At 43.8% G+C, this 21749-nt stretch overlaps 1 protein-coding gene and 1 non-coding gene across 3 annotated transcripts in view; one reads left to right on the top strand and one right to left on the bottom strand.

Annotated features, from left to right (window-relative positions):
• Positions 1-16583, bottom strand: part of PLCXD1 (phosphatidylinositol specific phospholipase C X domain containing 1) — a 28371-nt gene extending 11788 nt beyond the window's left edge. The window contains exons 1-6 of one of the 2 annotated variants that reach the window (XM_027825621.3): positions 16463-16583; positions 14579-14717; positions 12355-12497; positions 6170-6306; positions 3626-3754; positions 2472-2627 (exon numbers count right to left, since the gene is read on the bottom strand). In XM_027825621.3, the coding sequence (XP_027681422.1) occupies positions 2472-2627; positions 3626-3754; positions 6170-6306; positions 12355-12466 (534 nt within the window). In that variant the 5' untranslated portion in view covers positions 12467-12497; positions 14579-14717; positions 16463-16583. The remainder of the gene's footprint in view (positions 1-2471; positions 2628-3625; positions 3755-6169; positions 6307-12354; positions 12498-14578; positions 14718-16462) is intronic. The other variant, XM_027825622.3, reaches the window with a different exon arrangement.
• A 138-nt stretch (positions 16584-16721) lies between these two features.
• LOC114020278 lies at positions 16722-16837 on the top strand. Its single transcript, XR_003565128.2, has one exon. It is a non-coding gene; the product is annotated as a U5 spliceosomal RNA (small nuclear RNA).
• Positions 16838-21749: the final 4912 nt, after the last annotated feature.

The following is a 21749-nucleotide window of genomic DNA, read 5'->3' as shown; positions in this document are numbered from 1 at the left end:
ACTATTTCTCCTCACAGCCCGTCGGTGAGGTAGAGCAGTGCTGTTATCCCCATTGTACAGATGGGGCCATGAGGCGCACACAGACCAAAGGCCAGATTTTCAAAGGTATTTAGTCACCTAGTAGGATTTTCAAAAGTGCCTAGAAGGTTAGGTGCTTTGTAAACCCCACTAGATGCCAAGCTGCATCTTTGGGTCCCTAAAAGGTTTTGAAATTCTGTCCGTAAGGCTCTGGCCTGAGGTTAGACAGGAAGTCCATGGGGGGCGGGGGAGTAGATCCCAGGTCCCTCAGGGCTAACTCCCTATCCAGCAGACCAGCCTCTCTCTGCTACATGCTGCAAAAAAAGGGGACTCTGATAGATGGGAACAAAACCAAGGTGGCCAATTCTCTGAGACTCCAGCAAACAATCCCTGGAGGTTGGGATGGATGTCATAGCCCAGCACAACTGGAGGGTCCGGGGCTCCTCACAGCAGCCCAGGCTCCCTGAGTGGCTCTTACCATGGCCCGGCTATGGCTTCTGGCGTAGCCAGGGAGCAGGGTCTTGGGGGGAAGAGGAGGAGCGGGGGGGCGGGGGCTCGGGGGAAGAGGAGGGACAGGAGTGGGGCCATTGAGGGGGCAGGGCTTCTGCATGTGTCCTACTTTTGCCAGGGTCACTACCCTTGATATTAGCAGATCTTTGATTGCTTTGGCTACTTGTATCACAGCAGCCCCCACAGTAGATTTGCCCACTCCAAATTGATTCCCGACTGACCAGTAGCTGTCTGGCGTTGCAAGCTTCCACAGGGCTATTGCCACTCGTTTCTCAACTGTCAGGGCTGCTCTCATCTTGGTATTCTTGCGCCTCATACTGTGGGCATCCGATGAAGTGAGCTGTAGCTCACGAAAGCTTATGCTCAAATAAATTGGTTAGTCTCTAAGGTGCCACAAGTACTCCTTTTCTTTTTGCGAATACAGACTAACACCGCTGCTATTCTGAAACCTTAATTTAATCACCAGCCCTTTCTTATCTTAATCACTCTGCCTCTGTTTGTAAACAAAATACTGACTCCCTGCCTCAGGGGCACCTCTCCTTTGCAGAACTTACATTTCACACTAACGCTGTGCTGTAGTTAAGAGCTCCACCTAGGAACTCCCACATCTCCTGTACGAAACTCGGGGGGGGGGGGGGGGGGGGGGGGGGGGGAGGGGAGGGAGGCTCCCAGTCCCGCTCCCCTCTGCCACCCTCAAATGGCATCCCTGGTCTGAGCATGCTTACCAGATGGGGCCCTGGATTGTGGATCATCTTGGGGCTTAGGCAGGAGACAAGCATCTGGACACCTGGCATGTGCATTGCAGCCCCATGCCCACAGGCAGAAGCATAGGTGCCAAGGGAATTTTTGCAGAGGAAATGTCAGTGTGGAGTGAGACTTGAGTTAAGGTACCTACAGGGTTAGATTGGCCCTGAGTGGGAGTTTTGTAGATCACAGTGGATCCTAAATCTGGGACTTAAGCTCCTAAATCTGGGGGTTAGGTGCCTAAGTACTTTTGTGGCTCTGGGCCTAAGTGATTTGCCTAAGGTCACACCAGAAATCTGTAGCTCAGCAGGAAATTGAACCCAGGTCGCCCAAGCCCCTAGGCTAACACCCTAAACCTTCAGCTAATTCTTGCCACAGTTTCCCCTTCTGCAGCTTTCCAGTAACTGTCCCCCCAGCTCTCATGCAAGTCAAATAAACACCCCTTCTTGGGTTCTGATTTATTAAGACAGCACATTTAAATGTCAAATTAAATCAAAATAAGTCTTTCCCCAACTCTGTAGTTTCTTCAGTGCCTTGCTGGACTTCACAGTACTTTCTCCCAAACCCAGGTCCTGCTGCCCAGTGTATCCTCAAGCCTCTTCTACTTAAGGCTTCTACTCTCACGCCAGTTAGCTCCAGCCAGGTCTTTCCATCTGGATGATATGGAAAGGCCCTCCCCAGTCCTCTCTGGCCATGGGTCAGGAGCCTCCCCACAGTCTCTCTCTTCAGTTACCCTTATGTCAGGGCTGAAAGCCACAGCCCTCTCTCCGCTTGCCCTTTCTGGGCAGGGAAGCTCTGTTAAGACCACTCAAACTCTGGGCTTCTCTAGAATATTCCCCTGGTCTTCCTCTCTCTGACAGAGCAGGCTCATTCTTATAGGAAGCCCTGCTCCTGGGATACTATCATGTGATGCCTGGTCACCTGACCCAATCACAAGCCCAAGTCCAAACCCATTACTTGGGATTGGATGACACAGCACAGGTGGAGCTGAGTCAGTTCCCTTAGAGGGCCACTCCACATTATGACATCACTTATGTGGTAACTCTCTGATAACTGACCTCCACTTATGTTGTTTATAATAGGACAGGTGCGTGTTTCCATAGTTTTAAAGGACATAATGATAACGTAAAGCATATAAGGACTCGGAACAAATCAAACAACTACTGTATCATTCTAAAAGAAAGTATGTCTGCACTTACCTCTTTTGGACACAGTTTAGAATGAAAGATCTTTTTTATGCAAGAGATAAGATGATGATGAAGTTCCTTGGTCAATCCAACAAAATTCCTGCAGGCAAGGATAACAACCTCCTGAGGATGGGCCTGCAACCACTTCAAAATTTCCCACAGAATATCCTACAAAAATTAAGTCAAATCAACTTAGAAAAGCCTGTCTGATGGTAAGGGAGAATTAAATAAATCATAAACTAATGTTTTATGATAGGCCAGACCCTCATCTGGTACAAATCAGCATAGCTTTATCATGAATGACAATATGGGACATTCTGCAGGAAGTTTCATAGTGTCTGGAAAGCCATCCTTTGGATTTTTCTTCAGTGGAGCTATGCTGATTTATGCCACCTGTGGGGTTCTCCACCTTATACACCAATATATATAAGGTATATAGTGGCTTTGCATCTTCAGTGTCTTTCATCCGAGGATCTCAAAGGTGGAAAGTAGAATCCCCATTTTTCTGGACTAGTTCAAGGTCAAAGAGTGAGTCAGTGGTAAAATCAGGGATAGAACCCAGGTCCCCTAACTCCCATAGTCCTGCTATAACAAGACAGACCTCCCATTAGTTGCTGACACTTACATCTCATTGAAGTCACATGCAACTAACAGCATGGCCAGGCCCTATGCTAGCCAATAAAGGAATACACCAATCAATATGTGACATTTTAAGACCAAAAGACTGAGTCATTATCTTTTCATTAACTACATTTTTCTTGAAAAATATTTTACCTATATTACACTTTAAATCCCATCTTATTTTTCTGTCACTTATTTCTCAAAGTGGTCACTTTGTGCCCACATCACAGAATGATGGGCTGGCTCAAGATGAGATACTGGGACCATCACAAAACACAGCCTGGAAAATGGCAATCATTTGTTTGCAGAGAACGATGGAAGATAATTCCAACTCACAGGAATTTCAGCTCCAACAATCAACCCTGCAGTATATTTAATTTCTTATTTTGAAGTTCCCATGTTACTGAAGAAAGAATAACCTGTTCAGAAAATCTTAGGGTCAGTGTTCCCCACCCAAAGCAGTTCTTACTCAGAAGTAGTTGTTGGTTCTTTAAAAAAAAATTAGCAGCACCCCTTTCTGAATGTTCCAGATTTAAGAACAGTACCTCTACTACAGCCGTTGTGTACACCATGTGCACAAAGTACAAATTCACAGAAGGGTCATTAGGCTTGTGAGCAATCCTAAAATCCAAATATCTAATCCCGGCATCCAGTTGTTCTGACACATTTAGTACCTGAATGGTTAAAAACAACAAAAGAATCGTAAATTTTTGCAAGGGACATGTGTTCCTTTATTTTAGGAAATCTAAAGAAGCTTATAAAATTGTCCGATCTTATTTATCATATTTTTAGGATTACAAAATCTATTATGTCTTTCACCTTTAAAATGATGCTGAAAGTTTTGTATGTGGTGCTGACTGTTTGCTCTGAAGTTACAGAAATATCTGACATTAAGGGTTTTTATTTCCTTATGAAGTGGACACTAAACACAGATTAGTTTAAGATCTTTTAAAAAGGACTTTAAATTGTCTACATAATAAAGGATTAGGAACCAACTCTTCAACTCCTACACATGAGCAGTTCTGATTCATACTGAGTTCTGAGTTCAATAATACTCCTATTGAAGTCATCTGGACTCCTTGTTTGAGAAAAGGTTGCAGGATCAGCAACTTAAAATGTCTGCATTCATTTTCCTCAGATCAAAGACTTCACAGAGATTTTCTTTAGGGAGCTCCCTGATCATGTTCCCTCAACAGAAATAATAATCCCATGGATACTGGATTTTTATTTTATGTATTTATTTATAATATTAAAGTCTTTAAGAAGGCTGAATCAGTTTCTGAATTCCTACAAACGGAGGCCTTGTGTTCTCTTTCCCATAGCCCTGTCCTAATCACTCTGCTAAGACAGTTGGTGAATGTGGCTTTCTGGGGTGAAAGTCCTAAAAAAACACATTTTTTTTTTATCTAGATAGAGGCCTTACCTATAATAAAAGTTGTACCTATCTAACTAAGTAGTCATGGGATAAGAAGGAAGGTCTTCTCATGGATCAGTAAATGGTAAAAAGGCAGAAAACAAAGGGTAGGAATACATGGGTCATTTTTCAGAACAGAGAGATGTAAATAGTGGTGTCCCCCAGGGGTCTGTGCTAGGACCAGTGCTATTCAACATATTCATAAATGAGCTTGAAAAACAGGTAAACAGGAAGGTGGCAAAATTTGAAGATGGTACAAAATTATTCAAGATAGTTAAGTCCAGAGCGGACTGCAAAGAGTTACAAAGAGATCTCACAAAACTTGGTGACTGGGCAATAAAATGGTAGCTGAAATTCCGTGTTGATCAATGCAAAGCAATGCACATTGGAAAACATTATCCCAATTATACAAAATGATGGGGCCTAAATTAGCTGTTCCCTCTCGAGATCTTGGAGATATTGTGGATAGTTCTCTGAAAATATCTGCTCAATGTGCAGCCACGGTCAAAAAGCTAACGGAATATTAGGAACCATTAGAAAAGGTATAGCTAATAAGACAGAAAATATAATGCCACTATATAAATCCCTTGTACGCCCACACCTTGAATACTGCATGCAATTCTGGTTGCCCCATCTCAAAAAAGATATATTAAAATTAGAAAAGGTACAGAGAAGGGCAACAAAAATGGTTAGGAGTGTAGAACAGCTTCCATATGAGGAGAGATTGAAAAGACTGGGACTATTCAGCTTGGAAAAGAGACAACTATGAGGGGATATGATATAAGTCTATAAAATTATTACTGGTGTGGAGAAAGTGAAAAAGGAAGTGTTATTTACTCCTTCACATAACACAAGAACCAGGAGTTACCTGATGAAATTAATAGGCAGCAGGTTTAAAACAAACAAAAGGAAGTACTTCTTCATACAGTCAACCTGTGGAACTCTTTGCCAGGGGATGTTGTAAAAAGTATAACTGGGTTCAAAAAAGAATTAGATAAATTCATGGAGGATATCCATCAGTGGCTATTAGTCAAGACTGTCAGAACCTGTGGACCTCAGTGCTAGGGGATGTTGTGAAGGCCAAACTATAATGTGGTTCTAAAAAGAACTAGATACGTTCCTGGAGGATAGGTCTATCAATGGCTATTAGGCAAGATGGTCAGGGATGCAACCGTATGCTCTGATTGCCAGAAGCTAGGATTGGATTACAGGGATGGATCACTTGGTGACTGCCTGTTCTGTTCACTCCCTCTGAAGCACCTGGCATTGGCCACTGTTGGAATACAGGATACTGGGCTAGATGGGCCATTGTTCTGACACAGTATGATCATTCTTATGTTCTTAACTAATTCAGATTAGAAAGCAGTATGTGGGGGGTTTTAGTTAACAGTGTCCCTTTAACTATTATCTTTATTTATGAATCCTCCATCCCTAAAATATCAGGCTCTCCCACCAAAATTATCTTCCCCATAAACAGAAATTTGGTATTTACAGAATGTTTTTATCTTACATCTCTACCTATGGTATTTAGAATTTGCCCCAAAATGTTATTCACATATCTAGGCACCAATGTATTCCTTAATTGGATTGAAAAAAGTACAAACATTGAACACTATGTAACAAACTTCAAACAAGATAATTAATTCAAGTTTGAGAACATTAGATAATTGGTTACCTGTGTTATAGACCACTTCATAATAATAGGATGTATGATGCAGGGCATAAATTTATCTATCAGCTGCAACAGCTTTGATTCATTGACACTTATATCAGAGTTTTTATCTAAACAGTAAGTCATAGTGTCATGGCTCCCTGTAGAATAAAAACAAAGGTTAAGTTTGTTTCAATTGTTTGTTAATACCTCAAATACCATTTTCCTTTGTATTACACAATAGAAAATAATATTACATATGCACCCCTAACCTTCCAACTCCCAACCTACCCCCAAAACATAAGTGTGTATTGGCAAAAGGCATATGTATTCACTGCAAAACAGATGTGTTTTTACACAAGATAGTTAATTTGAGATCACTATCTCAATGTAAAATCCTAATGGAGAAAAGGCACTGCCATTTTTGTCTTGATGTAGCTAGTCAAGGCCAACCCTATTACCAAAATAGTTAAATCAGTGCAACTCCTAGTGTGGACGTAGTCATATTTTGTCAGTACAAGTTCATAGATTTCAAGGCCAGAAGGGACCATTATGATTATCTAGTCTGATCCCCTTTCTAACACAGGCCATAGAATTTCCCTAAAATAATTCCTACAGCAGATCTTTTAGAAAAACATCCCATCCTGATTTAAAAATTGTCAGAGATGTAGAATCTAATACCACCTTGGGTAAATTGTTCCAATGGTGAATTACTCTCACAGTTAAAAATTTATGCCTTATTTCCAGTGGATTGTGTTATACCTTTTTCTGCTTGACTGAAGAGCCCATTATTAAATATTTATTCCCCATGTAGATACTTACAGACTGTAATCAAGTCACCCCTTAACATTCTCACACTGTCAGTGGCAAACCAGCATCAATACAAAATATACTGAAATCTCTTCACCTAACCACCTCTCTGGTAAAAAGTTGCAACTCTTAAACTGTTCTGCAGTGTTGCTGAGTGCAGTTAATGTCAGCAGTGAAGCATACTATATCCAAATGAAATGTAGAAGGACTGTGTTGCCCACTCTCATCATGAGTCTCATGATATTTGATGTTTTTCTTAGAGGCTCAGCTCCTGGAGTTCCATGATTATTTGAGAATTTCAATTTTTGTTTACAAAAAAAAAAAAAAGTTTTTAGCCATCACGGTCATGGAGAAAAACATGAAAAATGTGACCCTTAAAGCTCAAAAACCAAAAGGCTAATAAAAATATCCCAAATTTATTATTTTTTAAATCTCATGATTTGGGGGCCTGATTTATGATTTTTAAATGCTGGGGATTGGCAATACTGGGAGAATGTGTCAAGGTTACAAGGCTAACTGAACCTATGTCCCCTTAATGGTCTCTGTGAGAGCAGCCCCTCAGGAGTCTGGCCTTATGCGTTTACCTCTCTTGGGGTGGAATTCCACAATTCTTCCAGTCTTACTGAGCTCTGGGATATAGGACCCTGTATATCAGCGTTGCTTTCCCAGAAAGTCTGAGTGGGTTTGTCACCTGCTCAGATGAACTTTGAGCATCTGTGACCAATGCCATGCAGTGATCAGACAGCTTTCTTAAAACCAATGTATTGTTTATTTTAACAGTATGAACAAAAGATTTAAAGAAAAAGGATTTGAAAACAAACAGACTACTGCATGTCTATGTTACCTAATGGCTTTCTATCCCTAAGGGTAACCTTGGCAGGGTATTGTGTGGCTCAGACACCCGCATCAGGGTATTCTGTGGCTCAGTCTGGTTCTCCCAAACAACGTCCCTCTTCTCAAAAGACAGAGAGCATTCTTTTTAAACCTGCCACAATTTTTTTGAGCTCCTGTGTTCACAGGCCTTTTCCAGTCTTGCCTCAAGCCAGTTTTGTAGATTAGCTGGAGAGGAGGCAAAATCTTCAAAGCTAATAGCTCTGGCATTCTTCCGTAACAGCCCTCCAGTGTTTGCTGAGAGGCAGCTTGTCTTGAGTCATTCTTTGCCTTCCTGCATATTTTTTCAAACTATTGCCTGTGGGCTAAACCAATATAGTCATTTAAAATACATCCTAATAAGGGAAGCAGTGTGGCCTAATGGATAGAGCACTGGACTGGGACTCAGGAAAGCTGAATTCTATTCCCAGCTCTGCCACTGGCCTGCTGGGTGAGCTTGGGCAAGTCACCTCACCTGCCTCCGTTTCCCCATCTGTAAAATGGGGATTATACTGATCTCCTTTGAAATCTACTGAAAAGTGTTTGTAGGGAGCCGGGGTAAAGAGCCATCCTCTCAGCCTGAGTGGGCAGGGCCAGACCAAATTTATGCCAATCCCCAGAAGGGGAGGGGTGGGACAGGAAGTACAAAGGCTGGGGCCCTTTGCCCAGTGAAGAGAGCACCAGGCAGGGAGACAGACACAGGCTGCTCCCTCCAGACCCTGCTGCCGACCCAGGGGAGGCCCTGGGCCAGGAGGAACCTGACCGGGAGGAAGGCCTGTGGCGACCAGGACTGCCAGCCGCTGAGTACCCGGAGGACCTGGAGGGGCCAGGCTGTAACCCGGGGCAGCATGAGCCCAACACAGAGGGGGAGCTGGAGCTGCAAGCAGCTGAATACCCGGATGAGCTGGAGGGACCGGAGAGGCCCGCTTGAGAGACCGGGTAGGAAGTAGCCCAGGGGCAGAACTGCACCGTGGGGTGGGTGTATTTGGTCAGCAGGGCGCAGATGGCCCCCCCGCTGACCCCGCGGCGGGACCTTCGCCTCCTGCCACTATCAGGGCCCTGGGCTGGAACGCAGTGGAGTTGGGTGGGCCTGCGTTCCCCTACCCTGGCCAACCCGCCCGAGGGGCGCGCTGCAGACTCGTGCCGGCACCGCCCCCCACCCCGCCGGAGGGGCACGCTGCAGACTCGTGCCGGCACCGCCCCCCACCCCGCCGGAGGGGCACGCTGCAGACTCGTGCCGGCACCGCCCCCCACCCCGCCGGAGGGGCACGCTGCAGACTCGTGCCGGCACCGCCCCCCCCCTCCCCCCGCCGGAGGGGCACGCTGCAGACTCGTGCCGGCACACCTTTTCCGCTAATTCCCCAGCGCCCAAAAGGTGTGACTAAGGCCTGCCTGTGGGACCATAGCTCTCCATCGCCCCCTAGGGGCTCGGTGGACCGATTGAAACCTGTCACAGTGTTATATAATAGCTGCTTATCATTACTGGAACAAACTGATAAATTAAAGAGTAATAAGTCATCAGGACCAGGTAGTATTCGCCCAAGAGTTCTGAAGGAACTCAAATATGAAATTGCAGAACTACTAACTGTGGTGTATAACCTATCACTTAAATCAGCTTCAGATAACTGGAGGATAGCTAATGTGACACCAATTTTTTAAAAAGTCTACAGAGGCAATCCTGGCAATTACAGGCCAGTAAGCCTAACTTCAGTACAAGACAAATTGGTTGAAACTATAATAAAGAAAAGAATTATCAGACACGTAGATGAACACAATATATTGGGGAAGAGTCAACATGGTTTTAGTAAAGGGAAATCATGCTTCACCAATCTACTAGAATTCTTTGAGGGGGTCAATAAACATGTGGACAAGGATGATCCAATGAATATAGGGTATGTGGACTTAGAATCATAAAATCATAGAACCATAGAGTTAGAAGGGACTGCAACGGTCATCTAGTCTAACCCCCTGCCAAGATGCAGGATTTGTTGTGTCCAAGACAAATGGCTATCCAGCCTCCTTTTGAAAACCTCCTGTGAAGGAGCTTCCACAACCTCCCTAGGCAGTCTGTTCCATTGTCCTACTGTTCTTACAGTTAGGAAGTTTTTCCTGACATTTAATCTGAATCTGCTATGCTGTAGTTTGAACCCCTTGCCTGCCTTTCAAGTATTTGAAGACTGTTATCATGTCCCCCATTAATCTCCTCTATTCCAAACTAAACATACCCAGTTCCTTCAGCCTTTGCTCATATGGCTTGCATTCCATCCCTTTGATCATCTTTGTCACTCATCTCTGGATCCTTTCCAGTTTCTCTACATCCTTTCTATACATTGGTGACCAAAATTGGACACAGTACTCCAGCTGAGGCCTAACTTGTGCTGAATAGAGCGGTACTAACACCTCTCATGATTTGCATCCTGTGCCTCTGTTAAAGCAACCTAAAACTGCATTTGCATGTTTTGCAACAGCATCGCACTGTTGATTCATGTTGAGGTTGTGATCCACCACAACTACACAGATCATTCTCAGCAGTGCTGCTGCCAAGCCAGCTATCCCCCATTCTGTATTTGTGCTTTTGGTTTTTCTTTCCTAAATGTAGCACCTTACATTTGTCTTTGTTATATTTCATTTTGTTGTCTATAGCCCAGTTCTCCAATTTATCAAGATCCCTCTGAATTTTAGCTCTATCCTCCAAAGTGTTTGCAATCCCTGATCCTGTGGAACTCCACTCAAGACCTCCTTCCAATCTGACGTCATTCCATTAATAGTTACTCATTGTTTGCAGTTATTGATCAATTATGTATCCACTTAATGGTAGTTTCGCTGAGCCCACATTTCTCCATCCTACTTATCAGAATGTCATGTTGGACTGTGTCAAAAGTCTTGCTGAAGTCCAGGTATATTATGTCCACTGCATTCCCCCTATCCACCAAACCAGTAAATTGATCATCAGAAAGCCTTTGACAAGTCTCTTACCAAAGACTCTTAAGCAAAGTAAGCAGTCATAGGATAAAAGGGAAAGTCCTCTCATGGATCAATAACTGGTTAAAAGACAGAAAACAAAGGATAGTGGTAGGAATAAATTGTCCATTTTCAGAATGGAGAGAGGTAAATAGCAGTGTCCCCCAGCGATCTGTAGTTACACAAGTGCTGCTCAACAAATTAATAAATTATCTGGAAAAAGGGATGAGGTGGCAAGTTGCAGATGATACAAACTACTCAAGATAGTTAAGTCCAAAGCAGACTGCAAAGATCAAAGGGATCTCATAAAACTGGGTGACTGGGCAATAAAATGGCAGATGAAATTCAATGTTGATAAATGCAAAGTAATGTATTCTGGGAAACGTAATCCCAACTATACATACAAAATGATGGGTTCTAAATTAATTGTTTCGACTCAAAAAAGATCTTGGCGTCACTGTGGATAGTTCTCTGAAAACATCTGCTCAATGTGCAGCAGCAGTAAAAAAAGCGAACAGAATGTTAGGAACCATTAGAAAAGGGATAGCTATTAAGACCTAAAATATCATAATGCTACTGTATAAATCCATCATACACCCACACCTTGAGTACTGTGTGCAGTTCTGGTCTCCCCATTTCAAAAAAGAGATTAGACTTGGAAAAGATACAGAGAAGGGCAACAAAAATGATTAGGGGTCTGGAACAGCTTCCATATGAGGAGAGATTTAAAAAAACTGGGACTATTCAGTTTGGAAAAGAGGCAACTAAGAGGGGATATGATAGAGATCTATAAAATTGTGAATGGTATGAAGAAAGTGAATAAGAAAGTGTTATTTACTCCTTCACATAATACAAGAACCAGGGGTCACCCAGTGAAATGAATGGGCAGCAGGTGTAAAACAAACTAAAGGAAGTACTTCTTCACACAACATACAGTCAACCTGTGGAACTCATTGCCAGGGGATGTTGTGAAAAGTATAACTAGGTTCAAAAAAGAATTAGATAAATTCATGGAGGATATCCATCAGTGGCTATTAGTCAAGACTGTCAGGGATGCAATCCCATTCTCTGGGTGTCCCTACGCCTCTGACTGCCAGAGGTTAGGACTGGACAACCGGGGATGGATCACTTGATAATTACCTGTTCTTTTCATTCCTTTTGAAGCATCTGCCATTGGCCACTGTCAGAAGACACAATATTGGGCTAGTTGAACCTTTGGTCTGACCCAGTATAACTGTTCTTACGTAATCAGACTAATAAATCTGTCCCAGAGAGGAATCACTCCCACTAATTCACCAGCACAGCAGGACTACCCTGGTGACTCTTGTAAAAAGAGTCATGCAATCATTAATAATCATAAGTGATCAGGATCTTGGTTTACATCTGATCCAACAGATAGCATCTTCAGTTACTCCCACTCAATCTATTTAGACTATTAGCTCCTTGGAAAAGAAATGGTATTTTCTTCTATTGCACAAGCGCTGACCACGCTGTTGGTACTCCAAGCATCTGATGCTTAAATGTTTTGACAACAAGATCAGTATCTACAGAAGAAAGTTAATATTTACCTGGAAGGGATAAGTTATGGAGAGGAACATCCCAGAGATTTTCTGGCAGATGTGACATCCAATCACCATTTTCATGGCACAGATGAATGGACCTTTCCGAAGTGGCTTTCATTATTTGCAACAGTGGGTTCTCACAGGATGTTCTGAAAAGAGTTGAAGTATTTTGTACATTATAAATAGTTTGAGTGATCCGTGCTCCTATTGTATAACTTACATTTGGTCTGCCTGATGAGCTGTGGTCCTAGGGCCTGATGTCAAGCGCACTGAAGTCAGTGGAAAGGCTCCCATTAGCTTCAGTAAGCTTTGGCTGAGACCCCTATACTCTGGAAAAGGAGCCAATTTACTATTAAGCTGGAGGAGGTGGCTTAATGGTCTCTAAACTTTAAGTTTGGTATCGTTATCTTCCTTGGAACCACATGTTCATAACCCAGCAGGGTCACCTCAATCTTTCCTTCTGAGGTAAATAATCTAGGCACTATGCAACTTATTGTGTGTGGCCTTTCAGGCAAGGGCACAGGCTCGATATGCTAATTAAATATCCCATTTCTTTCCCATTCACTATTGTTCTGTACATCAGTCGGTTGGTCTCCTCTTTCCCAGTGTACCTGCATTTCAGTGGTGCTGTGTGTACTGTATATTGAACAGAGGTGCTATGTAAGCTTAAAATAATATTTTTAAATGCTAAACATTTGCAAGAAACTGGATAGTCTCTCTCTTTCCCTTTCTATACAGCCAGTGGAAGCTCCTAGGTGTGCAGCACTCCTGAATATCAGGCCACTTATTTAGGTACCTATATAATGATTATGGGGCCTAACTTTAGGCACCCATTTTTGAAAATCTTTGTTTTGGATTCCACACCACTTTTCATAGGGGTTTCTTGAGCTAAGTTTTTTCCACACACAAGCCACGCCACAGAGTTGGAGCACAGCCTCTGAACTTGAGGCCAGCCTCCAAATGAACCTCATTAGCTAGGTAAACTAATGAAATATGCCTGTGCAATTTACATTTAAGATCTTTAGGAGGATGCTGTAACATCACCACTCAGTGTTCCTCCCTGACACAAGGCTAAAACTCCGAGGGGCAGCTCCTTAGCTGGTGGAAATTGTCAGAGTTCCATGGAAGTTAACAGAGCTATGACAATTTACATGAGCTAAGGAGCTACCCCTTGTGTGGCAATGACTCTCCTTACTGCCAGCGAGGACTTGATGCAGTTCTCTCTCAAGCCTGTGAAAGTCAGGCTTGTGATGGAAACTGAGATTCAGCTGCTATAAATAATGGAATGAAATTCTGATCCTAAAAATAGCTACAAATATTGAGTACATGTTTTCTCGCTTCCCCCCTTCCTCTGTTGCTTGTCTTCTTATACCCCAATTCTTCATTCCTGCATAAGGGTCTAGCACAGGGATTGGCAACCTTTGGCATGCGGCCCACCAGGGTAAGCCCCCTGGGGGCTGCGGGAAGCAGCGTGGGCTGAAGGATGTGCTGACCGCCACTTCCCGCAGCCCCCATTGGCCTGGAGCGGCGAACTGCGGCTAGTGGGAGCTGCGATCGGCCAAACCTGCGGATGCGGCAGGTAAACAAACCAGCTCAGCCAGCCAGGGGGCTTACCCTGGTGGGCCGTCGGCTAAAGGTTGCCGATCCCTGGTCTAGCAGTACAGAGTCCCACTGAAGTCAGGGGAGCTCTGCACAGGTGCAGGAGCTTGTCAGTCCATGAGCAACACAAGGCAGAATCAGAGCCCTCCTCCGTTGTAGGAATTTTGAGGCAAACATTATGTCTTCCTGTAGATTTTAAGGCCAGAAGAGACATTATAATCTAGTCTGCCCTCCTATATAACACAGACCATAGAATCTAACCCAGTAATTTCTGCATTGAGCCCATATGCTCTGTTTGAGTTAGAGCATGTCTTTTAGAAAGAGATCCAGTCTTGCTTAAAGACTGGAAAGCAATGGAGAATCCATCACACTGCTAGATAAGTTGTTCCAATGGTTAGTTATCCTCACTGATAAAAAATGTCTTATTTCTAGTCTGACAGTAGACAGGCTAGGTGTGGACAGTACCAAGCACTTTGTGGATGTTACCATAATAAATATTAAACCCAGTGACTAGGTAGTATACAATTGCATAGACATAATAGACAGTTTCATTAATATTTTAATATCTGTATTAAATATCTGTCATATGCATGATACATTTCCAAAAACCTAATAAATAATGTAAACTTACCAAAATATAATACAGAGTATTATAATTTTAGCTTATTGCCTTCTAAATTCAGTAGGCCAAAAAAGAGGGTGTGGCATTCCACTGGTGCGGGGAAGTTTACGTTGGAAGTATATATTGTATGCTTCGACCTGTGGAATTCCTGATGAAACAATGAAAGTGAATTCACCAGTCCTCTTAGGAACAAACTAATACAGCAGTGATTGGGGAAAATATGTTTACATAAACTAAGTGAACTGCCACTTAAGATTAAATTGTCTCTGGAACACGCAAGCAAAAGCATCCACATCTAGAAACAGTCTAAATAATACAGAATCCAACTCACAGATTGCTTTTAAAAGAAGTACACCTCTACCCCGATATAATGCGGTCCTCAGGAGCCAAAAAATCTTACCACATTATAGGTGAAACCGTGTTATATCGAACTTGCTTTGGCCTGGAGCATTTCCGTTATTAATAGTCACTTCCTGCCCCCTGACTGACCCCTCAGAACCCCACGCCTAACTGTTGGATCATATTAAAGAAGTTCTGTATTAAAATCACAAATGAGTTTGATTCCCCATAGTTTAAATTCCAGGGTATTACTAATTAAGAGGTCTCTTGGTTTTTGGTACTGTTTCTCTCCCTTTCTGAGAGAAACTTGCAAGCTGCTAATTGTGTTAGTACATTCTAAGACAGAGTCTGTTCTCAAGGCAATTCTTTGTAACAACAGCTATTCACACAGAGAGAGACTCAAAGCAATACTCTGTACCAACAGAAACAGCACCCAGAGACTCCCCGCCCTTTTGTTGTATTCGTCTCGCTTTGTTAACAATTGTGATTAAAATAGAGATAGAGGATGTATGTGGATGGATGCTTGGTGTGGATAATAACTGAATGATCAGGGAGGTGCCAGCCTAAGAATCCAGCGTCCATCGGCTGAAGAAGGCGTCAAGTGGAAATAACCAGAGGACCCCCGGAGGGCAGACTGGAATCCACCCAACAGCCTCAAGGATGGGAGAACCAAAGAACAAGATAACATCTGGCAGCACAGAGCCGTCAGGAATGTGCTATCTGCTGATTGATTCAGCAACAGCATGATGAAGCAATTCCCATAGACTGGCATAGGAAGAAATTCCTATAAAAATGGACTCTAGAAAGTGAGAACTTTGGGGTCCGATTCTGCAAACCAACTTCCAGGGGCATCAGATGAGCATCTGACAAGGCCCTGCTCCCTCTTCATGTCCAGGCCACCTGGCCAGTGGCTTGGCATGAGCAACTCTAAGGCTGGTAACTATGATAACAACCTTGCAGAACCTGTGTGTGTGTGTGTGTGTATGAATGAATGTGTGAACAAATATGAAATTGAATGGAATGTTATAGCTATAACTGCTTACTATGATTCTTTCTGTATTCACAATAAATGTGGCATTTTGCCTTTTCCCCTTTAATAAGATCCTGCTGGTTTTTATTTTATTGGTATAACATAACCACCCCTCTCAAGACCCCACCCCCTACCTAAGCCACCCTGCTCTTTGTCCCCTGACCGTCCCCTCCAGAGACCCCCCCCATCCCTAATCACCCCCAGGACCGCACCCCCTACCCAACCCTCCTGCTCCCTGTCCCCTGACCGCCCCCCGAGACCCTCTGCCCCTTATCCAACCTCTCGGCCCCGGTCCGGCACCCTTAACCTGCCGCTCAGAGCAGCGTGTCAGAGCCAGACACGCTGATGCGCTGCTCTGCCAGACCACGCAGCCCTGCCCCCCAGAGCACAGCTTTACCATGTTATATCCGAATTCGTGTTATATCAGAGTAGAGGTGTATATATTCAAATAATTCCAGGTCTTTGATTTAGTTACACTATACTTTTGTTCTCAAGGGGGAAGGGATTATTTTAGTTTTACTTACTCTTATGAAATCATTGGTTTTCATTTCAGCTGTTCATTTTTCAAAAAGATTTCCGCTTTCCTAGCAGCTAGTCTTCCCCCGTGAAAGACTGAACTGAATCTCATACACTACATCAGGAAACATATGCAAACAAACACAGCACGCTACCTGCCATGGGATTGGTCAGAATCTGCAGCACACTCTCAGATCAAGTGACACCCAGCTTCATGAGAGGAGGAAGAACAAAAGTTCCTCAGGTTAGTGGAGCTGCCTAACATGCATACTCTGGTTTCTCTTCAGATCATATAAATCTTTCACCTTTTACTAAAGATTTCCGTGGAGAGGAACATTTATGAGTTTCTACCCAATTTTTTGAGGCTTCACTTCAGTGAGGCTGCTCCCTCTTGTTGTGAAAAACCATGTAAGAATGAGACACTGTATTGCCTCATGATTAATGTACATGCAAGGAATGAGGAAGGGAAGTCTAGCAGCACACAAAGTAATAATATTTAACAAACTTTTTGCAGCATTTTAAGATGTAAGGATGAAAGACTGTATAAGAGCTAATCTATATTATTTTTTCTATTAATTATGATCACCTTTATCATCCAGCAGCATTTCCATTCTCCATTTCAAGGAGAAGAACTTGATGACCTGATATTTCTTTTCCCATCTCCAACTTCTACAATTTTTACATTTAGGATGTAGGTTATCATCATTTATCCAGGTATTTTACAGACATAGGAAGTGAAGGTCCCATGCTTTAAGAGCTTACTATCTAAATAGACAACCTCTATACAGATAGTGGGTGAATGACATGTACTGACAACTAGTTTGATTCAACAGTAGAGTTTAGCAACCACCATGCTAGTTACAAATTTGTTTCTCACCATTCCTAGAGACACTGCGATATCAGCTGCATGCCATGGAGTGAATACATTATGATGCTATGTTTAAGCTCCCCTATTCAAAAAATACATTTAATGTCTAGTCCCCAGATCAAGGAGGTGATCTTAAGGAGTTATTTAGAGCTTCTGTTATTGTAATTTAGAAGCACATTTCTAAAAGTGCCTCTACTTCACTGTTACAATACAATGCAATTTATTTTTATATAGCTTCCTTTATACAGAGCGTTACAAAATGCTCCAGAGACATAGTACTTTTCTGAAGCTCAGTAAGGAGACTAGCAGCCAGGAGTGAAAGTAGGCCGGTATGGACTGGTACGGCGTACCAGTAAGAAGTGGCTGCCGGTACTGGCCCGTACACAGCCGACGTTAAAGCACTGCTGCAGCAGCATTTTAAGGTCATTGCCTCCCCCGGGCCACCATTGATGGGCGGGGGTGGGGGCAAAAGGGGCAGCTGCCCCAGGGCCAGCGATTTAAAAGGCCCCGGGGCTCCCGGCCGCCGCTGCTGCTATTGTGGCAGCAGCCAGAACCTCAGGCAGCGTAGGCCAAGCAGCGCGAATGGGCTGGCTGGGAGAGGCTGAAGCCCCCCGCCCCGCCTCTTCCGCCTGAGGCCCCGCCCCTTCCGGGGTCCCAGAGCTGGGCCCCCATATCGGTAAGTGCTTAATGTTACTTTCACCCCTGCTATCAGTGGCAGAAAGTGGAAATTAGAAGGGTTGGAGTAGAGTTAAAAAGATAAATGTTTAAAAGCAGTAAAGATACAAGTTACTGTATGTCATAGTTCTTGGGTTACTGACGAGCACCTTCCGCTGTCTGAGTGCTGCAAAACCCATAGCCCCCACCCCCCAATCTGCATAAACAGGAGTCTCTGTGATGTAAAACTGAGGCAAACAGTCTGACTGCGTTTGAAGGGGATGGGGCTCCTGGCTCCCACCCTCAGTACAATCCAAGATTCCCTGCTCCCAGAAGGGGTAGAGGATAGTGGTACCGACTGCTCACCTGAGGCTTGCTGAACCTGTGCTGCCTGTCCAGTATATCGGAGTCTGTTTTCTGCTTATAGGCACAGGGGAGATCAGTGGGTGAGCTTCTCGAAGGCAGTTTCTCTGAAGCTTTCCAGGAGCCCCTCTCAGGAGCTGCTGTCTGCTTTCTCCCAGAACTGCCCAACAACTGTGTGGAACAACTGGCTTTTAAACTCTTATTCCACCCCTGACATGATTGACAGGGGTGGAGAAGTGGGGCCAGCCTTGCCCACAGTAACCCTTTAACTAATTTGTCACTAGTGGGGGTTTAAATGCCCTGTCACACTATGACGAAAAGCAGGTAAACCCAACAATGGGGAGGGTAGTGCAGGGTACATCAAGCACAAAAGCAAACAGGACTTTTTTTAAAGTAAGATTTGAAACTGAGAAATCTCTAGGGGAAGAGGAGACAGACGGCAAAGGAGAAAGTGACTGTATAGGTGAGCAGAGGGATATGAAGTCAGAGATATAGGATGAAGTAGAGTCCGTGGAGAGTTTTAAAAATCAGGATGACAAAGTTAAATTTGATTCAGAGACTTCATAGGAAGGCAAGTTGATGGAGGAGAGAAGGGTGAGAAGAGAGTTATATGGCTCTCAGACACTACGGTGATAAGTGCATTAGAAATGGACAGCTAGGTTCCTGCATGCTAGAGCAAATCTGGCTACAGCAGTCTGGACAGTTTCAAATTTAAAAGAAGTAAAGGGCATGAATTCTCCTCTCTGGAGTAACACTGGTGATATCAATGGAGATACTCCTATTTAAATTGCTATGAGTGAGATCACAAACGGGCCCTAAGGATTTAAAACAACCATAAAAGAAGGAATAACAGGAAACTAATCAGCAAGCGATTAAGCAATGACAAAGTATTTCAACAGAGCAAGGGTCAAGGTAAGGATGAATTCTGGTAGTACTGCAGAGGTCATGATAAGCAGATTTACAGATGAAGAAGCTGTGGGAGGAAAGAAATCCAGGATGTCTTCAAGATTTCTGGCTTTGGTTGCAGAAAATGTCTGAGTTAAAGCAATTAATAGTGGAGGTAGAAATATTGGACAAAAAGGAACTCAGGAGGAGTTGGTGAGTTTTTGAAGCATTCAATAACAGGAAGTTACGGAGCTGACAGAATCAAGACAAGGAGCTATAAGGGGATCAAAGAGTGAGTTGATGGGCACAGAAAGATGCTTTATGTCTGTATATCTGAGTGAAACGTTTCTATTTTGTTAGTTATCATCCATCACGGCTCCATAGTTAAAGCTGATTTGAGTTTTGCACTTAGAGCAAGGATTCAACCATTTTATTGTGCGTAAAGAAAACACTTTATTTTCCTCCCCATTGCACCACTTACTCTTTGAATTATGAATGGATTTTTCTGAAATTTTACAAGTAAATCTGTCTGAGTTAAAAGTAATTAAAAAGGGTCCCTTAATAAATTATGCTGCAGTGTGAGACCTTTTTTTGTCCTGAATGATCTTGTCTCAGACACTGTCTAGCTAAGCGAAAAGTGGCAAAGAAGCAACTCTTTACTAGATGTGGTGTAATGGGTAGTTTTTAAAAAGAAATGTTTAGGAGGATTGATGGTCCTGTTTCCATGCTATAAGGCAGGGTTGCTCAAACTTCATTGCATTGCGACCCCCTTCCGACAACAAAAATTACTACTCAACCCCAGGAAGGGGGACCAAAGCTGAAGCCCAAACCCCGCCCCCCCCGGTGGTGGGGCAAACCCAAAGCTTGAGGGCTTCATCCCTGGGCAAGTGGAGACTGTAAACTGAGCCCCACCGCCCCAGGCTGAAGCGGTCAGGCTTTGGCTACAGTCCTGGGCAGTGGGGCTCGGACTTTTGACTTCATCCCCGGGCCCCAGCAAGTCTAACGCCAGCCCTGGCAACCCCATTAAAAAAGGGTCGTGACCCACTTTGGGGTCCTAACCCACAATTTGAGAACCACTGCTATAAGATATGGAAATGCAATAGTTAAGACATCCAAACAGTCTTTGGATTTGGGGTTTGCAATGCTTGTGTTAGGTATATGTAACACACTGTATCTCAGAGTAGCACCCTGGAATCCCCATAATCACTATTATGTCATGTTTTATACAAAGTTTGCCTTGTGAGGTATAATTTTAGAAGTCTTGATCTGTTGAACATTAATATCCTGTTAGATTGTATGTGGTATCATTGTATGTAAAGTGATGAAGTTTTGCTATGTATGTGTTACTGAAATATGTTTTGAGGTTGGGAGACGCCCATAGCCAACCTTCTAACTGCAACAAAGGACCAGCCAGAGGTGCTGATGGCCCATTAAAGGGAATCCACTCTCAAAACAACAGCCATCCCAGAAACTTCTCAGAGAGAGCACGTATACAATAGAGACTGCTTGACCAGTGGGGACTCCCTATTCCCCACATAACAGCAAAAGATCTTTTCAACAAGCTGGAAGAAAATATAAAAGAGGGGAAGTGACATCATTAGTAGGCCTCTCTTCCCCCCAACACAGCACCTGGAAGAATGTCTGGAGGACAAACTTTGAACTGGGGAAGGGTGGGCCAGGCCTGGAAGGCAAGTTCCAGCCCATATATTGGAGATCTGTAACCTGGTTGTTCTGTCTGTCAGGGTGAGACACTGCTTGATTCAAATCCTGCTTTGTTTGTAGAACTTAGACTGAATTTATTTGTATTTCTTTAGTAACCAACTTTGATCTCTGTGCTTGCGACTTATTATCAGTTAAAATCTCTCTTTCTATAGTTAATAAACCTGTTTTATATTTTACCTAAAACACTCTGGTTTGGTTGAAGTGCTTGGAAAATCTCAGCTCAGTTTACAAAGGCTAGTGTGTGTCCACTTCACACTGAGGGAGTGGTGAACTTACACTGGTCAGGCTTCTGTATAGTTCTGGGATGCAAGGCTGGGGAGCTGCGGGGAACTAGCTGGAGTCAGTACCAGTGGCACCATGGCGCCAGGCCCACACTTCAAAGGGGCCCCGGCCCGGCCTGCTCTTCTCTGCCCCCTGCCCACCGCTCTTTCCTGCGGGGGCAGAAGCTTGGTTCTGCCAGCTCCTGCTGCAGCAGGGCAGGCTCCACTGGCAGCCAAGCTCCTCCCTTCCCCGCCTCTTCCCCCGAGCATGCCACGTTCCTGCCCCTCCCCCGCTGCCAAACAGCTCTTCGCCCACACTTTGGACATGCTAGGAGTGGCAAATAAGAGCATACTCTGTGTTAAGAAGCCCTATGGTAATGCTGCTTCTCAGCTAATACCTGTAAACAGGCTTGAAGCTTGTCATAACAGAGAAACCATAAGACACCTGGTCTGCTGTGTAGACGGGGAAACTGAGGCACACCACCTCATGGCATTAATGGCTACATGCCAAGGTACAAGTACATAGCCAATATTCGTAACTTC

The sequence above is a fragment of the Chelonia mydas genome, chromosome 1, assembly GCF_015237465.2.
Source record: "Chelonia mydas isolate rCheMyd1 chromosome 1, rCheMyd1.pri.v2, whole genome shotgun sequence".
In the NCBI taxonomy this organism is placed as follows: Eukaryota; Metazoa; Chordata; order Testudines; family Cheloniidae; genus Chelonia; species Chelonia mydas.
The sequence above is the reverse complement of the archived record's forward strand: the minus strand, read 5'-3'. Positions and strand labels throughout refer to the sequence as shown.